The 16,555-nt window shown below is 39.7% G+C and overlaps 1 protein-coding gene across 1 annotated transcript in view; it reads right to left on the bottom strand.

Annotated features, from left to right (window-relative positions):
• MTOR (mechanistic target of rapamycin kinase) overlaps positions 1–16,555 on the bottom strand; it is a gene marked incomplete at both ends in the record, with an annotated part of 59,963 nt that overhangs the window by 15,183 nt on the left and 28,225 nt on the right. The window contains 8 exons of the mRNA XM_079545552.1: positions 624–755; positions 1,144–1,269; positions 2,884–2,991; positions 3,359–3,436; positions 4,750–4,860; positions 5,740–5,845; positions 8,829–8,968; positions 10,871–10,946. Of these exons, the coding sequence (XP_079401678.1) occupies positions 624–755; positions 1,144–1,269; positions 2,884–2,991; positions 3,359–3,436; positions 4,750–4,860; positions 5,740–5,845; positions 8,829–8,968; positions 10,871–10,946 (877 nt within the window). The remainder of the gene's footprint in view (positions 1–623; positions 756–1,143; positions 1,270–2,883; positions 2,992–3,358; positions 3,437–4,749; positions 4,861–5,739; positions 5,846–8,828; positions 8,969–10,870; positions 10,947–16,555) is intronic.

The raw sequence follows: 16,555 nt of genomic DNA, 5'->3' as shown, positions 1-16,555 counted from the left end.
GGATTTGAGTATGTAAATTCTCTGTGTTGCAATGTCATAAACGTTCATCCCAGGCTCTTCAGTGCCAAATAGTTCCCCTGACAAAACCCTATGTACTTTTCAGCTGTCTTTCAGTAAGACATTTTCAATTGTGTCTTTAATAAAAGTTCTGCTTAGCAACTAAGTACAAATTGTTCTAGATATTCTAAAACTGGAAATGAAAGAACTCCTTTCTTTTTCCATTGTGTAGCCCTGACCATGCGTAAGATACGGAGACCTGGCAATCAGAGCAGTGGAAGAAAAGCTATGTGCTGAGCCTACACAGTAAAACTCTGGTGAGGAGAGAAGAGTTCCAATTGACTATTAAACTTAGCTGCGTGCCTTGGATACCTGATACTGCTTTAACAACAAATCCTCCCATGCAGAAAATAAAATTGGGCCAGGTTTTCTCTTTCTAGTGAGATTTAAAATAAAAAGCTTGCCTTTAAAATAATGATAAGGAAAGAGACTAGTCATTCTTTTTTTAAAAATAAGTAAAACCTTCACTCTTGTCTTTGTTCTGTGCAGGCTATGAAGAGCTGAAGTGTATGGCACTGCACAAAAACTGAGCAGCAAAACGCAGAGGGTGCAACGTTGTTCTGTACCTTACGGGCGCTCTTCCACATGTGTTTCATGTATGCATAAGTCACTTGGGGATGTACTGTTGGCAGTGGGTGATCCAGCTGGCGGGATGGATCTACTCCCAAGAGCAGGACAAGTGTCTTATGGGCCAAAGCCTGGAGGAAATTACAAACATTAAAGAAAAAAAGAAGTTAGAACAAGCTCATCCTTACCTCCATCTCATATTCACTGCAGAATTGCCTGCCATTAGAAAAGCTAAACCAGCAATACAAAGCACAGATGCAGCAGCCTTTTTACCACTTCCTGGACTCAAGAATACCACATCATAAACCATATATATCTTTACTGGAACCTGAGCATTAAATTACCTTTTGAGAAGCCAATACAGAGGGTGAAGTCTGTTTCAAGTATTTTTTGTAATAAATCTAGTGGTGAATATTGAAACTGAATTGTAGCATTTCTTGATGTTAACATCACTGGCTACAAGCCAGTTAGAAGAAATCAGCTGTCTATTAACGTGTTGTAGAGGTTGCTAATGCTCACCAGTCTCCCACTCTTGCCACACAAGCTGGCATACTTCAGCCAAGTTCTCATGTCCTCATGAGGATTCACAACAAGAGACCGAACCATCAATATTCTCTGCCAGTCTTCCACAATCCGTTGACAGCCCTAGGAGATAAAGGAAGAAAAGGGGTTACGGCTGTATATTCAGCCTATTCCACAGAGCCTTAAGTCTTAACTCAGAATCTGAAGGGACTTTTCCCAAGATGGATAGACTTCAGTAGCCATAATTTACAGCAGGCCAATATAAAAAAAAAACTAGCTGGCTATTTCTTCAAACTGTAGTGTGTGTAGCATGTTAAGTTACTGGCCCTTACAGCCTGCAGCCCACAATGCGTGGGAAGTCAGCACAGTGCTTGCAGTCTAGTGATATTCCCTAAGAGAAGAGCTTCTCCTCTTCTCCAGGAGAAAAGCTTCTAAAGAAGAATGTGTCCAAAATCATGGAAGTTATTTGTACAGTTCCAAACCATGTCAAATGTTTTGTTACTCTTCTCAACTCAGCTTTAACGTCTGTTTTTGGTTTAAACAGTTACAAACCCTATACACAGATACTGCTTGCCTAGCTCACGCCTGCCTGAAGGGAAAGGCCCAGAACACTTGGTCACATCAGGATGAGTCTGCATTTCAAATGTTTGAGGATGCTACAGCAAAGTAGAATTTCAGAAGGGATGGAAATGACCAAATTCAGTGACCACATACCTCAGAGTTAGCAGTGATGCTCTGAAGTTAGTATTAATCCAGAGACAACACAGATTTTGAGGTAAAAAAGAGAATTCCCAATGGCAGCAAGCTCCTTTGTACCAAAGCATCTGTTCCTTTTCCTTTTTTATCCTTCCCCAAAATTGAGGGCCGCGAAGTTAGACAAAGTTGTTTCTTGACACCCAAGTACACAATGCATCCAATTGGCAATTGAAAATTATTTAAAAGAAGCTGTAAAATGTGTAAGAACTGTACGTACTGCTTTTAGAACCATAAACAGCTGTATTCAGACATTACACTTCCTGTCACACACAGTTTCTCCACCCCAGTGGAATGCTCCTGAGCTCTTACAGACAGGAATGCAGATGAGAGACTAAAGCCTTTGTCACAGCTTCCCAAACAGCTAAAAAAACATGCAGCAGAAACAGTCTTTCATAAAAAGGCATATAGAGCAGTGGAGAAATCTGCAAGGGGAGAAATTCCTTTTCCATACAGTCTATAAAAATTTATAATTAGAACATTTTGCCCTATGTTTGTTTTTTGTTGTTTGGTTTTTTTTTTCCTTTTAATCCTTTCCAGGGATCAGAGTACTTCAAGAAAAGAACAATCTTTTACATGTATGTGAATTCTCTGTCTGGTTTTCCAGTACTGTGAGAGGATTTGCTTCTCTTTAAAATGCAGCCAGACAGGTAAAAAGTTCAAACCAGTTATACTGAAACCAATATTTTCAGGTGAGGTCCAACATTGGGACAAGCAGCTCTGGAGGTGCTACCAGCATCTCTGCTTTGCACACATTCATTTCAAGCTTAAATCACCTATTAAGGTGTCACATCTGTAGACACCTCAGGCAGACTAACCTAAAAATCAACAAGGACAACACAAAGGAGACAGAAAGCAAACAGCCACGTCAGAACACATGGCGTTGGACTGGAACAAGAATGAACAGCTGAGCCATCACACCGACTTCGAAGGAAGCTGTTCAGACTCAAACTATCAGCATCACCATCCTCTACACTGATGTACCTGCAGTCTTTCCCACCATATCTGGCGGATGATCTCACGACGTTCTGGTACAAGTTTATACTGGATAACTTCTTCCAGCTCTGACAGCATCTGGCAGGAAACCATCGCCTAAAGGAAACAATCACATTCCATCCTAATCACTACAGAACAAATCTATAATTAACAAACAGCATTTTGGCACCCGAATCTTAAGCCCGTGAGCTTTCCCCAGCAGGTAATGGACAGACTGCTATAGACTGACATTTTGATGACACACCATTTGCAAATGGCAATTCTCACTTCTTTTGAGGGGTAGCATTCATTTAATTGTTTAATTAATCCTTAAGCAGTCTTTTCCTCTGACAAGAGCCATTTAGCTCATAGTCTTAAAAAGATCTTATGTTCAATACTAACACTAGTTTAAAAGTTTTACATGATTTCTAGGGATATTATAAAGCAGCAGTGAGGAGAATGAAGGCTAAGGGTGAGAACTTACTCCATAGGCTCGACTGTAGCTCTCTCCTGCCATGGCAGTCAGCTCAGCATCGAGCAGATCTCTGGCCTTGTCAATGCACTGAAATAAAATAAGATTTTGGAGTGAAGATGGGGGTGTTTTATCATGAATCAACTGCTCAAACTGATTTCATCTCCTGAACAGAGATGGCACTGTTCACATTGTCCAGCAAGGAGCAGGAAAGGATGTTACGAGCTGGAAGAACCAACAGGAAAGCAGCACTTAATGGAGGTATAGGAGGAAGAGGTTTATTTATCACCTGAACAGCTGCAAAGTTTGTCCCTCTACAAAAGTCTGCAGTGTCACCTCTAATCCTACTCTCATTGTAAAGATTATCATTGAAAACATTCATGGAGGAAAACAGAAGTTTGCATTTTAGTGCAAGAGAGTCAACTACAGAAAGACTCAAGAAATGTCTTTCTTAATTCACAATGACAGAAAGTGGTTTTCACTGTTTTATATAACCAAGCAGGTTTTTATGAATTTTATAGGATCTGCAAATTCCAGTTCTCTCACTGCAACTAAGGCATGCTTTTCAAGCATAAAATAAATCCTCCTCTGGTTCCAGTCATTACATAATCTCTTATCTAGAGTTTTTCCTGTTTAAAATGTTGAAGGTTAATCACAAACCCTTCCCCTTTGAATGCCTGGATAATTCTACTGTGCATATCATCCAAAAATCTGTGTGTGGGTTTTGACAAAGCAGACTGAACTGCTCCTTTATCTAAGTTGGCAAGTCAGAATAGAATTCTGAGAAATGCTACTTGAGCTTCGTTGGAAAGTAAACAACAAGCTTCACATCTACAGGGGGGGAAAGTATCTCTGTAAATCTCCTTTGTGGCAAACGCGCACACCAGTACAGCTCTACTTAACGGAGTCATTCCTTGCCGTGATTTCTGATCTCCATTTAAGATTTATCACTGCTGCCAGAAAAATCAGAACAGAAATTCTGCTATGTGAGATACACAAACACTTCACTGCAAAAGCTGCAATGTACAGAAGTGCAAAGAATGTTCATGGAGATTCTTATGCGTGTCTTACGGCATTAATGTCTTTTATCAAGCAGTATCTTGCAGAACGGAATCCCTGCTGAAATAAATTTTTGCACTTCCTTTAGAAAACTGACCAAAGAAGCCTAAGACTCCCTGCACTCTACAGCTCTGGACCTCTAAAATCTGTACCAATAAATTCACTGCTGTGTTTCTAGAAACAAAAGACAAGCTCAATCAACAAGGTCTAATACATCAGTGGAAAAAAAGATTACTGAGCAATTACATGTTATAGCTAAACACTTTGAAACAGCATGCCTTCCACGTAGCTCTGTAATCTAGCTCATCCTAAACCAGCTTTTGGGAAGGCTAGGAAGGAGTTACCTGCTGAGCCAGTGAGAAAAGGTCCTGGTGAAGAGCCAGTACAGCCCTGTAGAAGGCACCATCGTGGGTGTCCCTTGGGATCATGCAGGTATATTCTTCCATGCTGTCCCACTGACCTGCAGAGACACAAATACCCTCAGCAACGCAACAGCCCCCTCTGTGAGATAAGAACAGGATTATGTTACAGTGCTTGGGCCTCAGTGTCTAGGCCTGAATTCAGTATGGTACTGGGAACTTCCATTGCTTCCCTCGGCCTGTAGCATTTGAACTGACGACTGATACCTGCTTGAACCAATTCTCCTTGGTCTTTTACAATTAATCAAATTCCACCTCAAGGCAGATGTCAGAAGACTATTCAGTTAATATTGCATGATTAGGTACATTCATCATGAGGATTTTTAACATCTTCCTTATGTGACTCAGCCGCTGCCATTGCCAAAACATTTAAATGAGCTCGTGTTCCACAGAGCAGATGATTAACTTTACTCGAAGACTGACAAACAAAAGGTGATTTATGAGCATTTTTAGTAAATACCTAGCTATCAGCAATAGCAATTTTTGGACCATCTGCAGATTCATTCCACTTAAGATTGCCCGCTCAATCAAGATAACCTACCAAAATTCTCAATGGACAAGGTTCTAATTTCTAAATAAGAGTCTGCCAGAGATCAGAGAAATTCTATTAACCTCATTTCAAGTCTGAGCTACGTTCAGTGCAAAACTAAGTAAAAGAGACCAGTTAAGTACCTGCTTATCTCCCCTGACCCACGAGGCAGCCTCTGTTACTCGGCACCACACAGGGACACCGTACGTAAACACAGGTTTTCCAAAGGGCTTTTGTGTTGAACGACATCTCGTTCTGGTCTAAACGTCAACGGGTTGTGTTGATTATTCTGTTTCTTATAATTCATGGCTCTAAAGTTAAATCTATTCAAGCTTTTATATTGTTGGCTGTCATACATGCTCACAGGAGCACAGCTACAAAGATACATCACCTAGACCCCAGGCAGCAGCAGCAGCCATCCTTGCCATCTTAGCTTGAGTTTCATCATTGACCTGCGTCCACTTCTCACAGCACTGCTGGTGGAGTTGGCCCCTACAAAGAAACCACAATTTCTAATCAGTGGAAAGTTTCTACCAAGAGCTTTACCTCGTTAAGCAACAGGCCTAATTCTTTTTATGTAGAGTGGAGAACAGATTCGCCTCTTCTCACCTGGCCAACTCAGACATGCTAGTTTGATGACAAACATCCTATCATCCAAGAATGATTTAAGAACACGCTATGCTTTGAAAACACAAGTCCAGACAGAAGTTTGCATTTGTTCCTCAGCATTTAGTAATGCCTATTCGACAAATGGATCTGTGAACCATAGTCCATAAATCCAAGAAAAAATAATACTCTGAAGATACTAAAAAGCAAGATCAGAAGTTATCAAGAATTTTTTTTTTCCTGAAGCCTCAGTACAAAGAATGTATTACATGAACAGCTTACAAATGGCTCCCACTATCAAACACTTTGGATAAACATACAATTAAGTTTGAAGACTGAAACTAGAAAAACAGTGTTGTTGTAACCTATTACGAAGACTTGTTGTGGCAAGATCTCAGAGGGGCCTCCAGAAATTTCATCTCCAGCTGAGAGGAAACATCAGTATTTTTTATATGATGTCTTTTAAATCAACTGTGAATGCTCTGTTAATCAAACCAAGTACTGTGGGTGTTGCAGTTCCAGCATTTCTTAGGCTGGATGCTCCGCAGCAGTGAAATAGCTGCCAACTTTCCTTCTCTACTGTCATCCTCTCCTCTCCCAAAAAGAAAGATGAATTAGTCAAACAGAACCAATGGGCTGCCACAGGCAAGACAGTCATTCTGACAGCTTAATGGCCCAGGAGAAAATAAAAAACAACAAATGAAAACCCAAGCCAAACAGCAACAGCAGTAAATCAAGACCTAGTAGATGCTAATGAAGCAGCATGACTCTTGCAGACATAACCACATCAGGAGACAAACGGCCAAGAATATTTTGGCTGGTCTTTCAAAATGTCACTGCACAGAGCACTGAAATAATGATGCTGTGTAGCATCAGCCCTAGATTAAGTGTCATACTACGTCAAGAAGGCTTCAACAACACAAGATAATCATGTTGAATGCTACTGAAGAGTATCAGCAGCCAAACAAGGGAGTCCTCAGTCTGGGGATGATGTCTATATAAGCCAGCTGTCAGAGAGCAGACAGCACCTTTGCAAAAGCACTTCTGAACTGTAGAAAGAACAAACAAAACACTTTTAGGTTTAGACAAGTAATGGAATCTCTCAGCTGTACTTATTTATGGGTAACATCACAGAAAGCATGTAAGTGGTCCCTGTTTTTTTCAAATTTTCTTTTTAACTGATGTTACAGGAAAAACAAAAAGTCAGATTCTTTCTAAACACTTTTAGTCATCTGCCATGTCACAGATTCTGAATTAAATTCTTCAAATTTTAGGCTCATTTTCTTTGATACATCTACCTGCCTTTCAGATCCTTCAGGGAAAAAAACAACACAAAACAAACAAACATGAAAAGGGGGTGAGAATGCCTGAGAAAGCCCTCTCAAAAGGGTAGAAAAAAAATTCTACAACTGCATAATTATAGGCCAAAAGACACTACAGGGAACAGAAGTTTGGTATAAGAAAACCCAGTACCTGGATGTGACAATTCTCTCGTCTCAGATAAAAAAAAAAAAGACTGAGCCAAACCACCTGGGTTGCTTTCATGGCTACAGACTATCATGAGGTACACAACCTCCAGTTACAAGAGAAGAGTAGAACCTTTTTATTATGTATTTATCATTAACATATGAGGAAGGAGAAGGCTCTAAAGGATATTTTACACAAATACTCATTCCACAGGAGAAAGGAATTTCTGCGGGGAGCTGCCTACTTCCTAGAAAAGATGACTGCAAAACTGCCCAGTAAAAGGTTTCGTTTCTCCTGCTGAGAAAAACAACACCCAGTGTGCCTCACCCTCATCCAGAAACAGAAAGGGTAGAAAAATGCTGTTAGAACTGTGCTTCTCAAACAGCTCTGCTTCTCCAACAGTAAAATGTCTTTAGGGAAGAGGAGTCTCCTTACAGTGCACCGTCCATGGGTTCACGTCAGGACCCATCAGCACAGGGCTCTATGACATGAAAAGTTCAGTAGGAAGGCGGCACCTGAACTGCATCAGTTATGCCCCTGGGTAGAACTCCACACTACAGTGCACAGGATATGTCTGCTTCCATTATCTTCTTTGAACTAAGGTGAGTGGGAAAAAAAAACAACAAACCAAGTCTCACCTAACAAGCTACAAGTGACTATGAGCTCATCCTCTCAAGAAAATCAACTGTATTCAATTACTTGTTGATGATGTGTGTTTAACACAGGGTTTGAGGTCCCAAACTTTCATGAAGGCAATGCTTAACGTGTGTTAAAAAGAGCAGTAACAAAAAATTCAGTAATTTACAAGGGTTTTAAAGCGAGAGCAATTTACTCAGCATAGTCTTACACCAAGGTCATTGCTGGGAAGCAGACAACTTCACTACCAGTCATCCAGAAGACTGCATTCTGGGTAGGCATGGTAGGTCTGACAACAAGTAATCTGTTACTTTATTACTAAAGTTTACAAAGGACGGCCAAGCTTAACTCATTTTATGATTGTTTTTGACAAATCCTGCCCAGTCGATGTTTCCTGAAAGGTCATCATTCTCTTAAAAATGGAGCTGATACAATCGTCAGGCTGCAGATGCCCCTCACAGACCTCCATTTATCAGATGGTTCATCTCAAAATGCTTGAATGTTATTTCCAATTATGACGACCATGGACAAAGAAATACAAAGAAATGCTCAAACTATTAGGTAAGAAGGAATTTAGGCAGGAAAAAAATCATGAAGGTGACGGAATCCACAGAAAAGTCAGGCATTGATTTGAAAAGTAGAGCAGCTTGCATTTCTGAAACAGCAAGAAAATATAAAAGAACAGGAGAAGGAGAGAACGTAGATTATTTTAATATGGGACAGATTTCTTGATATAATTTTCTCAATCTTCAGATATTCCTCTTACCATTCTCCAAGTGCTTCCAAGCAACGCATTCGTCCCAGCATCAGCTCAGGATCATCTTTGTTTGTGTCCATCTTCTTGTCATAGGCTACCAGAGCATCTTCCCATTCGTGAAGCTTTTCATACCAGGTAGCTTGAATTTCCTGGGGGATTAAAAAATAAAAATCAGAAAAAATAGCAGCATTAGTATTCAATAATAATATATTATATTAATATTATATTAATATATATAATATTATAATAAAATATAATATTATATTAATATTATTAATTAATATTTATAATATTTATAATTATATATTTTTATATATTTTATTTAATTTAATATTAATTTATTTAATATTTTATATTTATAATTTTATATTTATAATATTAATATAATAATTAATATTATATTAATAATAATATATTATAATATATATATAATATATATATTATAATAATATAATATTCCATATTATCTACTGCAACTTCGCTTGGAAACTTCTACGTCTATGGTGCTCATTTGGCCCTCTGACGATTTGAAATAAACTCACTCAGATGTGATACAGAAAAAAGCTTTGAGCTCATGGAAAAACAAATTTTAAGCACTGCCCAAGCTTGACAGAAATGAATCAATGTATAAAGATTACACAGAGGGTTGTATCACCAATTCCCTGCTACTGAAATACTAGCTTAGTAGCTGGGCTCTGCCTGATCCTTTTCTTCTTGGAGCTGGGGAGCAAGGGGCAAAATCAGCAAATGTATTAAATACTCAATTTGCCATTGTGCTGCGCTGCAAAATGATGTGTCTAACTGGGAAGAAAAGAAAAAAGCACAGTGTGCACTGTGTGTCTGGCTACTGCTAGGCCATTTTCCAGCAGGTCAGGCAGGTATGACGGGGTCCAACCAAAACCCTTACAAGAGAAGGCTGTGGTTTGTAACAGAGGTTTTAAAAACCTAATGGTGATCCTTATCAGCTGCACAAACCTCTCTTCAGTCTGTTCCTAGATTCGGTTTCTAATTTTCAAGAAATAAAATGCCTTGGATCTTTCTTCCATGCTGATCTCTGCCAAAGTTTTTTCTGCTGAGCCTTTGGCAGCTCATGCCTTGACATATGCTGCAGCATGGATTCTTTTCTCGGCCCACTGGGGAGGGTCAACATAACCCATGCTCTGCATGCCAGGTCTCCCACTTAGGATGTTTATATACCAGCCCTTTAACTCCGTGGCTTAGTCATAACATTTCAAATGAGTTCCTGAAAGCAGAGCTCACAGATCCTCTTAATTTCTTTGCAGAGTTTCCTAGAATAGGCAGTGCATACTGAAATACGTTACTTCTCAAGAGTGAGGTCAGAATTAGCTAGTACGGGTTGTGCTCAACCGTCCCAAGGAATCATAAGAAGGTGCAGAGTTGTTCTAAAGTCAGTACTTCTCCCAGAAGGACCTCTTTTCCAGTTCAGGTCAAAGCTTCACTTAATCCTAACACCAGAGGAATCCAATCTGAATGAGTTCCACCATTCCATGCTTAAACCTGTTCCCACCTTCTAGCAGCTGCTATTGAAAAAGCCTGGTCTACTGTGCTTAGAGGGTTGCTTTCTCTTCCCAATCAATCTCCCTAAGGCACTGCAAGAATTACCACTGCAAAATCATGTTGTTAACAAGGTAGAATTGGCTGGAGAACATAGGTACTTGAATCCTCAAACACGAGTTAAATTATTATTAAAGAGAAAAAGAAGAAAAATGGTCATTAAGAGAAGATACCCTTCTGTGTCTGTTCCATTTCTGTGAGCAGTCAAAACTGTACAGGACCAAAAACTAGTATCCATAAACTCTCTGACAGGTTCACATGCCACCTGAATGAGAGAAGCTAGAGGCTTAACTTCCATTAAATTCTTACCTGGAGGGTGTCACCAGAACAGTTTCTCAGAAAACTCTCAAACATTTAAAGCTCAGAACAGGAACTTATGCCCTTCTTTCCCAACACACAGCAGAAACAGAGTTACAGAGTTCAAACTAAAATGACTTAACATTAGGCACAAGGAACAGTTATCCACCACGACTCACCAGCTCCCCAAAGTGCTTCATGGCATATTCCAGCACCCCAGCAGCTGCTTCTGGCTGTTGCAGTTTGTTGTTAATGCTGAAGAGGGAAGAGAAAGATCATTTAACACAGCTAGCAGCACTCAGGGGCTGGTATGAGCTTCTCCTTGATAGAATCACGTTCTGTCCATTAGAAATACCAATGGAACATGGTGCTTTTCCTTCAAAACTTTTAAGTGAATGAGTAGACTAATGAAGAGACACAATGGCTACAATCACAGAATCACAGAATTGTAGGGGTTGGAAGGGACCTCCAGAGATCATCGAGTCCAACCCCCAATATGTACCCCCAATAGGGGTACATATATTCTCTGCATATATTCCCAAGACCTGTTACACAAAACAACAACTGTATATCATTAATAGCAGTCTGTTAGCTTCACTTTACCACTGTAACCAGCTTCCTGGATGCAGTGTTAAGAAAGGCTGGACTACATACACTGCATACTGGAAATAAAAAAAAATTGCAAGGCATTTTCAGACTACTGATTAAGTAGGTTTCCACTTGGAAATTTATATGAAGTCTTTCCTACAACACTGAGATTTCCTTTTGGAAGTGCTCATGTAAGATGACGATCCATGTCAGCTTTCTATTTACACTACAGGCAAAAACACATCCAGCAGACACACAGCCGTGCACAACCAGATTCACAGGAGGGCATATGAAATGGTGCAACTGAAGGTGCAGATGTTGCCAAGCCAGTGCAAACGCATTATATAAGAATACTTTCAGATACAGACGTCCGTCTTTAAAAAAAAAAAAATCACTGGCAGCCACACTGGAAAAGATTCTTCTGAGGTTTTGCTTGTTTTGTTTCTCCAGCTATCATTTTTCCTCTTCGCTACCATTAAATTTAGGGCTACAAACAAGATTTAACAGTGATCAAAAGGGGACTTGTGCAAAACTTCAGTGCCTGCTCTCATGTTCCATTTCTTCATTTTAATTTCCTCAGAATCTCATTTTATTAAGATAGAACCTCCTCCCTAGCATTTTTTTTTCCATCTTACCCACCTCTATGTACACAAGACCTTCCCACCACCGAATACCAGCTGCACTTACTAAGAGCTTTACAGTGCTGATATTTTTCCCTTCCATTTGTCTTACCTAGATCACCAACTCCCTTGAAAATCTGGAGTTGAGATTTTAACACTGCAGGAAATGAGCTCCATCACTAGAACAGCTGACAAACCACTCAGCTTCAAGTAACACCTCTGCACTGGGGCCAACCCATACCAGTACTCTTCTCTTGCCTGTGTTCAAGACCATGGCAGAAACACCTGCTGTCACAGCATCCTATCAAGTTAAACACGCTCTCCTTGCTTTGCAGGGGTATCTGAGTTTTGTGAAACACAAGCAAGTAGACAACTCCTGAGCCTGGCTCACCAGCTCAAGTGATGTGCTCTGAATCACTGTTATTTCACATGGTTGCTTTTTTATTCTACAGTCAGAAATGGCTCTATCTCCACAGTGGTTCTTGTTATCAGTGCTTTTGCTCAACATCTCTTCAATACCTTTTTATAGAGCTCTTGCTATTTTATAAGACTTATTTGTTAACATTTTCTGGCTCATTGCTCTCCTCTTTCCCTACTGACACTGGAAAACAAAGAGGGCAAGCTGTTCCAAATGATGTCACAATAACTGAGCACGTTACAACACAGATTACAATCCAATATTAGTACTTGTTAACAATGGAAGTGCAAAACAGCAAAACCTGTCAAAACATGGGCAGTGACAGCAATGCAGAGACAGTTCTAGCAGGCTTTGAATATGTTGTTACAGATAGGTGTAGCTTGCAGAAATGCCCCTCGTTACCTGTTGTCAGAATGACAGCTTATACATATGTATCTTTTCCCCATAAGAGCTGCACTGAATCATACAAAACAATGAAATCTACAGTAATAAAGGCAGTCATCTGAACAGACTGTCAAGAGAAGGAACATTTTCAAGTGCTATATATTTATTCTCTCCCTGAAAGCTTCCTTTCTTGACAACTACAGAACCAAGCTCATTGACACACTGGGTATCTGGCAATGTCAAGTAAAATACCTTTGGAAAAAGGAACGAGGAAGAGTTTGAGGTCAAATTAGACTTAGACTAAGAATGAACCACAATCACAGCTCTTAAAGACAGGCACCCAAAAATGGGAAGCTCTTGGAATGTACCCATGCCTTTCTGAAAGTAAGATAGTTGAAGTACATACTACTCCACGCTTCCCAAGGGAAAGCTAGACAGCAGTGCCCCATAAAAGTGATAAATGGTTGTCACATTTCATGTCCTGATGATTTAAAGAGCCATTGGCAGGAACATCACTTCCAGTATGTCAGGCACTTAATTACTTCCAACTTATCTTTCTTGTCAACATGTCCTGACAAATTGTCCATTATCTTTTATTCTTTGACTATTAGCGCTGCACTTTTGCTGATGCTCCCTGGTGCACTCAATCATTCCTTTTTGTTTTGTACTTTCTTGGCTCTCCACAGTACAATTACATGTTTCACTACTCTAAGCTGTAGCTGTTAGGTTTAAGGAGAAGGAGAGGAAAGAAGGGGAAGGAGAAAGGCCTGGATTTAAAAGAATATATAGCGATAGATATAACACCTGTGTTGTTATTATTAGCCATAAATCACTCTTAGTAAATGATCTAACCCAGACAGTGAGTACAGCTAAGTAATTCTTTGTACTGGGATAAGCCACTGATGGAGAACCTGTCAGTGTCCTGATAGAGCACATTAAAAGTGTGCTTACACAAATGGAAGAAGAAGAAAGCATCCATTGCTTTGACAAAAACAAACCTCAGCACAGAGAATTGCAACTGTCAAGAAGAACACAGAAATCCCTCCAAAGCAAGACTCCCATCTCAAGCTGACTTCTACTAATGATGGCTGAATACTCACTGACTTTCCTCACAGCAATAAATCCTTGGTAATCAGAGCATCCTTTTGCTAAAGAAAATGCAGTTGTTTATGAACTAATTAAGTTCTGATCTTGAGGTTTTTGTTCTAAAAGAGCTTGGATTTCTGTGCTTTCTCATCCACTGGATCATTGGAAGTATATTGATAGTTCCCAAAAGCCACTGCTACTGCAGCTGATCGGAATGAGTTCTTAACAGACCCACTGCTTTCTGCATACAAATTCTCTGAGAGCAGGCCAACAGACTGTACTCCTTTTGGAAAAGCATTTCCACGTGGAGCCCTGTTAATACATTCAAAATACATACTCAGAAATCGTGCCACTTTGCACTTCCTCCATTTTCATCTCCCTGCTATAAAAGCATTACCTCTCATTGCAGATACCTGCCTAAAAAAACCTTCCTAAATTCTACAATATTTTAAAGCACTATAAGGCTGTTGTTTGTTTTTTTTTTTTAGTTATTATGATGGGGACTGAATAGAATGAACAACACTACACAAAAGCATGCAGGTACACAAAAGCAGCCCTGAAGGGCTAATGCTCCAGCCAGGCAGTTTGCAGGGATTTTAGCCATAACATCACTGCTGTAAGACAGGGGGATGTCGTCTTTTTGTACCTGGTAACAGTTTGTACAGTATCTTTTTGGATTAAAGAAGGTGGGAAAACATCTCTCAAGACAGAAGCAATGCTGCTGGCTAACCCAGCAGACAGGCGTTCCGGTCTGTGATTTCTGGGTGGTGTCCTTGCAGTTGTTCCCAATTCAAGGTAATATGAAGCTTAAAATTAAAGCAAAAATCATTTCTTTTCCATATCCACTGAGTGCAGAACAAGTTCATCTGCTCATTTTTGTTTAGAAGCCAACAAAATACAGACTACTATCAACAGAAACCAACCACACAACTCAAACCCTTTACTCAACATCAGGCCATAAGAGAAGACCACTCCACGCCCTGGAAGCTTTAGGTGTAGGTTTGCCTGTCACAGGGTACATATGTCAACTTTGAGGAAAGGTTAAAGTACCTTCTTCCAGTTGCTTAAAGTTAAAAAATTCTTCCTGTAAGAAACAGGCAACAGCTTGGAGCAGATATTGGTTATTCAGTGCAGTCTTCACATCTGCCTTCCTCCTAATGCTCTCCAAATGCCTTTTACGTTTACAGTGCACTCCAGTAGTGTCTGTATACTACATTTAATTTATTTCCATGAGATTTAAATTTTTACATAAAACAGTATTTTGGCCTGGACAGCAGCTACCTTCTTGCTTCCAGAAATGCTAAGTTGTGAATTGTTTTCCCTTCAGAAAAATGCTCAAGTAAAATACTCCAAAATTCAATCTTTTAAACACCATCTGTACACACTTACAGTCTTTTAAGTAAAGCACAAGCCATCTGTATTGTTTGCCTGCTTACATGAATCAGAACGGTACACAAAACAAAGCTACGCAGGGAGCCAAGGGAGACAGCAAGACTTCTTAAGCTGGTTCAAGACAGACATTCTAATATACGTTGCCCTCCTTTCACTACTTAGAACACATTATTTGATTTTGTGTTTCGTGGAATAAAGTGAATAAGGAAACCAATAAAACAGCCTGCAAGATCCCTATACTTTCTTTCAAAATGAGCGCTAATCAGCTGCAAAAGTGATTTCCTCCAGTTTTGAGTTTGGCCCACCTGAACTTACATAAAGCAGTACAGGATAATTGGATTTGATCTCAATAACAATATCAGAAGCATTAATTTCATATTTCAAGTGCACAGTGTCAGCAGAGATAGAAGGGGCAGCTGGATAAAGAGACAAGGTGGGTGCAGAAAGCTTTCTAGAGAGAAGACATAAATCCAAAATTACACTTTTTTTTCCCTGTTTGTTAATCAGTTTGTTAATCAATCCCCCTGTTTGTTAATTGTTAATCTTGACAATCAAAAATTGTTAGGAGAGAGCTGGGCTAGGAGAACATCCAACCCCTGTCCAACCTTAACCTGCCTGTAGCACTTGAAGATGAGCAGGATATTAAGATGTGACAAGCCTGATGAAAAAGAGCTTGTAGAGATGGAATGGCATAGTAATGGGAAAAAGTGCCCATCCCTGACCGATTCCCTGATATGAAAATCCTGGACAAAATCTTCTATCTGTGAACTTAATTAGCTGTGAGAGGTCAGGCAAACCTATTGTTTGATTGTCAAGACACCAAACAAAAATGCAAGTCTTCAATGAGCGAAGCTCGCTTCTGAGCTGGAATTACAAAAAGTAATTCCATTACTTATTTAAGAGAAAGGCACTCCTATTGCTTGTCTATTCTGAAGGCTGTTTAAATAGAAACCAGACATCAACTAGGAATGAAAAACAACTCTACTGTCTTCAGCAGGAAAAACACCCCACTGATGATTTCCTCCTCCATAAAGCCCAGGCACGATGTCCAGTGCTCACGAGACATCTTTTATACAGTCCAGTCATCCACTACTTTTAAGGACATCTAGCAAAATTCTGTCACTCAAAACACATTAAATCTTCAAGAATTAGAATTAAAAGCCTGGACCTTCCTTCACCTTCCCCAGTTATTTTTGTTAATATTAGAGACTTTTCAAGAAGTCTCGAGACCAGCTGGGAAGGAGCACACATTTTCTATCTCCACAAAGTTCTCAAGGCTCATTAGAGAAAAAAAAAAAAAAGCCCTTATTTTTGCAATAAAGCAGCTTGTGTGTAACATCTAAAAGCAGCCAAAGTTGTCTCCTCACCACTGTATA

Source organism: Tetrao urogallus, assembly GCF_951394365.1.
Source record: "Tetrao urogallus genome assembly, chromosome: 21".
In the NCBI taxonomy this organism is placed as follows: Eukaryota; Metazoa; Chordata; class Aves; order Galliformes; family Phasianidae; genus Tetrao; species Tetrao urogallus.
This window is presented reverse-complemented; position numbering and strand designations above follow the sequence as displayed.